The 5,000-nt window shown below is 41.6% G+C and overlaps 1 protein-coding gene across 9 annotated transcripts in view; it reads left to right on the top strand.

The window, feature by feature from the left end:
• The window catches only part of LOC135099250 (putative protein kinase C delta type homolog), a 186,350-nt gene that overhangs the window by 180,026 nt on the left and 1,324 nt on the right, over window positions 1-5,000 (top strand). For all 9 annotated transcript variants that reach the window (XM_064001667.1, XM_064001672.1, XM_064001679.1 and 6 more), the window contains 3 exons: window positions 786-974; window positions 3,193-3,333; window positions 4,173-5,000. The exon at window positions 4,173-5,000 is cut by the window's right edge and continues 1,324 nt beyond it. In XM_064001667.1, the coding sequence (XP_063857737.1) occupies window positions 786-974; window positions 3,193-3,333; window positions 4,173-4,481 (639 nt within the window). In that variant the 3' untranslated portion in view covers window positions 4,482-5,000. The remainder of the gene's footprint in view (window positions 1-785; window positions 975-3,192; window positions 3,334-4,172) is intronic.

The raw sequence follows: 5,000 nt of genomic DNA on the forward strand, positions 1-5,000 counted from the left end.
ATTCTAGATGTCATTGGAGGATTGATCGAGTTTAGAATTATACTTTTTATTATCAAGTTAAAATTCTTACTTTTCGTTGCCGACGGTGTTATAAATCATTCTAGTTATTCATTCAATACAGCTATTTCATATTTACTCCACTATGATCATCTAATAATTGAGTGGATGAGGTAGGAAAGCTGCCTGTAATACTGATTTTTTTTTTTTGCGTAAGAAAAAAAGTTGAAATAGAGCTATTATCGTATTACATGACAGACCATTATATGCCAGATCAATGTTTATTTGTATTTCTAACTCCATGTTATGCTGGACCTGCTTTCTGTCGACTTGGGTCCTCCATCTATAGTTGGCTATTTTTTTTTCATTTTCTTATTTTTTATTTTTCCAGTTTCTGTTGTTCTTACATATAAAAAACATTTCCTTTTATTTTTCCCTTACTTTCGTTGTACCATGCCAGAATTTTTCTTTCATCAAAAAAAAGAAAAAAGAAAAGACATCTTTATCTCCGGGTCTGTCTGTCACTTCTAGGATCTCGCATCTTTAATGGACCTTTTTTGTTGTCCAAAGCCAGAGCTCTTCTATATAACACTTTTAGGATAGAGCATCTTTAGTGGGCCTTTTGTTCCTTTCGTTTATTTCTCAAGTTTTTGTGTTCTTATATAACACTTTAGCATCTGAAATTTTCAGTATTTTTTTTTCGCTTTTTCTCCATTTTTTTCTTGTACTCTGTAGTATCTCTTCTTACGTAAAAATAAAACTACAAACAACACTGTATTTGGCTGCAGGTGATCAAGGGGCAGCACTACAATCAGTGCGTGGACTGGTGGAGCTTCGGCGTGCTGCTGTACGAGATGCTGACAGGAAAGTCCCCGTTCAAGGGCTGTGACGAAGACCACCTGTTCTGGCTCATTTGCAACGACGAGCCCTTCTATCCTAAGTTCCTCTCCAAGGAGGCCACGTCCATACTCAAGCAGGTGTGTGTGTGTGTGTGTGTGTGTGTGTGTGTGTGTGTGTGTTTAACTAGTTGTAAGCAGAATTTGAATCAACCCCGCGTTTTCTGCTTGTATGCATGCATGCATGCATGCATGCATGTGTGTGTGTGTGTGTGTGTGTGTGTGTGTGTGTGTGTGTGTGTATTTAACTAGTTGTAGTAAGCAGAATTTGAATCAACTCCGTGTTTTCTGCTTGTAAGTATGTGTGTGTGTATGTGTGTGTGTGTGTGTGTGTGTGTGTGTGTGTGTGTGTGTGTGTGTGTGTTACCAAAGTTTATTTTCCTATTTGATATAGTTATGTTGGCAGGATCCCGTGCCTTTTATTGGTGTATTATCACATTCTTCTTTGACAGTGCAAATGTTTCTGGCACACACACAATTTCCTCCGGTCATACATTTCGCTGATTTATTGCTTCGCCCGAGTAACTGAATTTTCTGGTATCTTTCCTTAAACTTTTAAACTTTTATTATTACATGATTTATCTCTCTTGCTTGAGTGTGTGTAGTTTGGCTTATTTTGTTAATTTTTATGAATCTTTATCTCTTATCTTTCCGTCTTTGCACTTCCACCTAAACTGTGTTACTCATTCTACTCTACTTTTATCCAGTAAACTGATTCTAGTAGCGAGAACTAGGGTTGTGAAAGCTTACACCCATGTTCAGAGCACCCTTACATAGTCCAGCAGCCGATACTCACACCTTCCATAACCAATCAAAGCATCCAATGAACCAGCTCTAGTACGAATTATCCCTAAGGAACCGCATCTCACGACCAACACACCATAACCGACCCATGCTCTCAACCCATAACATACCTAGAGTCCCACCCCACCAGCACACCAGAAGCCAAAGCACAGTCACCTTTCTTCATACTCGCTGAGACGTTAACACACACACACACACACACACACACACACACATGCAGCCCGTCCTGCCGTCGTTACCGCTGACCGTCTGAACGTGCTTCAACCAGGCTCTTTCTCTCGCCCCGCGCTTGGCCCGTTCCTTACACCCTCTCATTGGATATCGCCAACTTCGAGCTTAGCCGACCAGTTTTCTGCCTTATGAATACCGTAAAGCACCTGCTGGGAAGGAATATTGGCCAGTATATCAAGGGTACAATGCGCAGTAGAATAAACGTGAGAAATGGCGGTGAAATGGTGAAATTACCGCGTTGGGAAAGACACTGCAGCTTATGAGAGAGAGAGAGAGAGAGAGAGAGAGAGAGAGAGAGAGAGAGAGAGAGAGAGAGAGAGAGAGAGAGAGAGAGAGAGAGAGAGAGGTAAAACAGGTAAAAGATAATCTCTCTCTCTCTGACACTCTTCTAGTCCTTCAGAAAGAAAGGAAAAACACAAAATCTGCAACAACTCAGCGGAACTGTTAAGTCTTTTAACTAACTTGCTTGGCTGCACACATCGCATCCACTGGCTTCATGTCTACCAAAGGAATAGCGAATTTAATAATGTTTAATCCAATACTCTCTCTCTCTCTCTCTCTCTCTCTCTCTCTCTCTCTCTCTCTCTCTCTCTCTCTCTCTCATCCACAACACTGTCAGCCTTCCAGTCTCCCTTTGTATTATCAGGACAACCTTCAGCAGTTTCAAAAATAGTTTCAAGACATTTTAAAAATTAACGTGTGCTTTTTTTTTTCTTTTATCTCTTTTTAGGGAAGAATACTCTGGGCGGGACTTTTAACCATTATTTTGTCCTGGGTAGATCCCTGACAAAACAAAGAAAATATATAAAGTCAATAAACAAAAAAAAAAAAAAAAAAATGAGAAATGAAATATGAGAAATAAATGAAATGAAATAAAATAAAGTAAAATAAAATAGCGAGATGGATAAATAAACAAACACTATCAAGCAAAACACTACACACTTTAAAGTCGCAGTCGCAAGATGAGTAATCTGTCTGTCTTCACCTCCAGTTTGCTTACCGTTTTTCCCTTAACCTCGGGACTTCTGATCCAAGTACTCTGCACTCCTTCCTTCCTCTCCTGCTTCTGCTCCACACACACTGCTTTGTTGGCCGGTATCCCTCTTCCTCCCTCCGATAAATAATTGCTCAACCCTTCTCTCCTGTCTTCCTACTCTTAGTTCCATGCCAGAGTTTCTTTGATGGTGTTTCTTGCTGCCCCTTCCTTCCCTGCTGCCTTGGTAAAAGTTCGCAAAAGCACTCTCGCTTCTCTCTCTCCCGGCAGCTTCTCGACAAGGATTCCACGCGGCGCCTCGGCATCCCCTTCAGCCCCTACGGCGAGATCACGGTGCACCCCTTCTTCAAGTACATCGACTGGAACAAGATTGAGAGGAAGGAGGTGGAGACGCCCTACAAACCAAGACTGGTGAGTACTTGTTAAGGGAGAAAACGTTAAGTGTTTTAAACTCAAATAGGAACATTCTTCTTTACTTTCAACTTTTGCTTTTAGATTTGTTTATGGCATCAAATGGACAAGTAAGGATCAATGTCTTTGTTGCTGTTTGATTTTTCTTTGTGTTCATGAATGCTAAGAAAGAAGGGAAGTGATGTTATAATACATCAAATACGTTAAACATTTTAAACTCAAACAGAAATCTACGTTTTTACTTTCCGATGTCTCTTACTCTTACATTAGAAAATCTAGTGTGGTGTATCAAACAGCCACGTAAGGATCAACATTTCTGATACTGTTTGATTTTCCTTTGTGTTCATTAATACTGAGAAAGATGGACAGTGATGAAATAATACATTCTTTTCAACTCCTGGTTTGTGGGAGTCTTCCCATTTACTATCTTACGTCCCTTGACTTTAGAGTAGATAATGTACGTACTACATCATACACTCACAATGGCCAGTGACTCTGCTACTGTTTGCTTTTTCTTTGTGTTCGTTTGCCTTAAAAGAGTGAAAAATACTTTAATAGGGATTTGGCAAAAAAAAAAAAAAAAAAAAAAAAAAAAAAAAAAAAAAAAAATATATATATATATATATATATATATATATATATATATATATATATATATATATATATATATATATATATATATATATATATATATATATATATATATATATATATATATATATAATTCAATGAATAAAAAAAAGGGTTACTGAAGGTACCAGTCCCTCAACACGACAGCCCGAAATCAAAAGCATTCACTTTCCTCCACGTGCTTCATTGGTTCTTGTCTCTGTCCGCAGCGCCACATCCTGGACGTTCAGTACTTCGACCCTCTGTTCACCAAGCGGCAGGCTGGCATCACGCCCATCGACGAGAGCATCTTGGCCACCATGGACCAAAAGCCCTTCAAGGACTTCTCCTACACCAACCCTATACATCACGGACTGAGCCCCGACCCAGCACGCGAGCAACGGTCGGCGTGGGCCGCGAGGCTTAAAAGTCTTCTCAGCGTGAGCAACTCTGACCTAGATAGTCGACGTGGAGTGACCATTTCTCAGCCAGTCTTCGGAGGCGAGACACGTCACCGGAGAGGACGCGTAATTGGTTAAATCTAGGGACTCCCGCCGCCCAGTTCCTAGCGCCTACAGCCACACGCTGCTCCCTCTGCCTGGTCCACGCCCACCGTGCTGCTGCTGCCTCCATACAGCCCGTCTCCCGCCCACCCGCCGTCCCGAGTTGCTCTATTCTTCGGAGAAATAGAACGGAAGGGGATGGGTCTCTTCCGCTGGCATTCCCGGATGTACAGGATCATCTTTTTACGTCACGAGGCAAACTGGCAAAACAAGGCTGCTTGCCCTCCCGAAACATGAAAATCTGGTTGCTTTTTTGCCGGCAGTCTCATCCTTACCGGCAGCATGAGAGGCAGCGTGTTCCTGTGATGTAAGAAAAGAATCAATCTCTCAGACTCATCGGATCGCAAAAGGAGACTCACCAACCTCAGACTCAGACTCCATATGCTGCTGAAGGCGCCTTGCAGCACACTCGTATAGCAATAAAATTCAGTGAAGCTCTCCTCGTGTGGCTACGGGGAGGCACCCACTGTATCAGCTGCTGTGCATGTGTCGCCG

Source organism: Scylla paramamosain, chromosome 4 (genome assembly GCF_035594125.1).
Source record: "Scylla paramamosain isolate STU-SP2022 chromosome 4, ASM3559412v1, whole genome shotgun sequence".
NCBI lineage: Eukaryota > Metazoa > Arthropoda > Malacostraca > Decapoda > Portunidae > Scylla > Scylla paramamosain.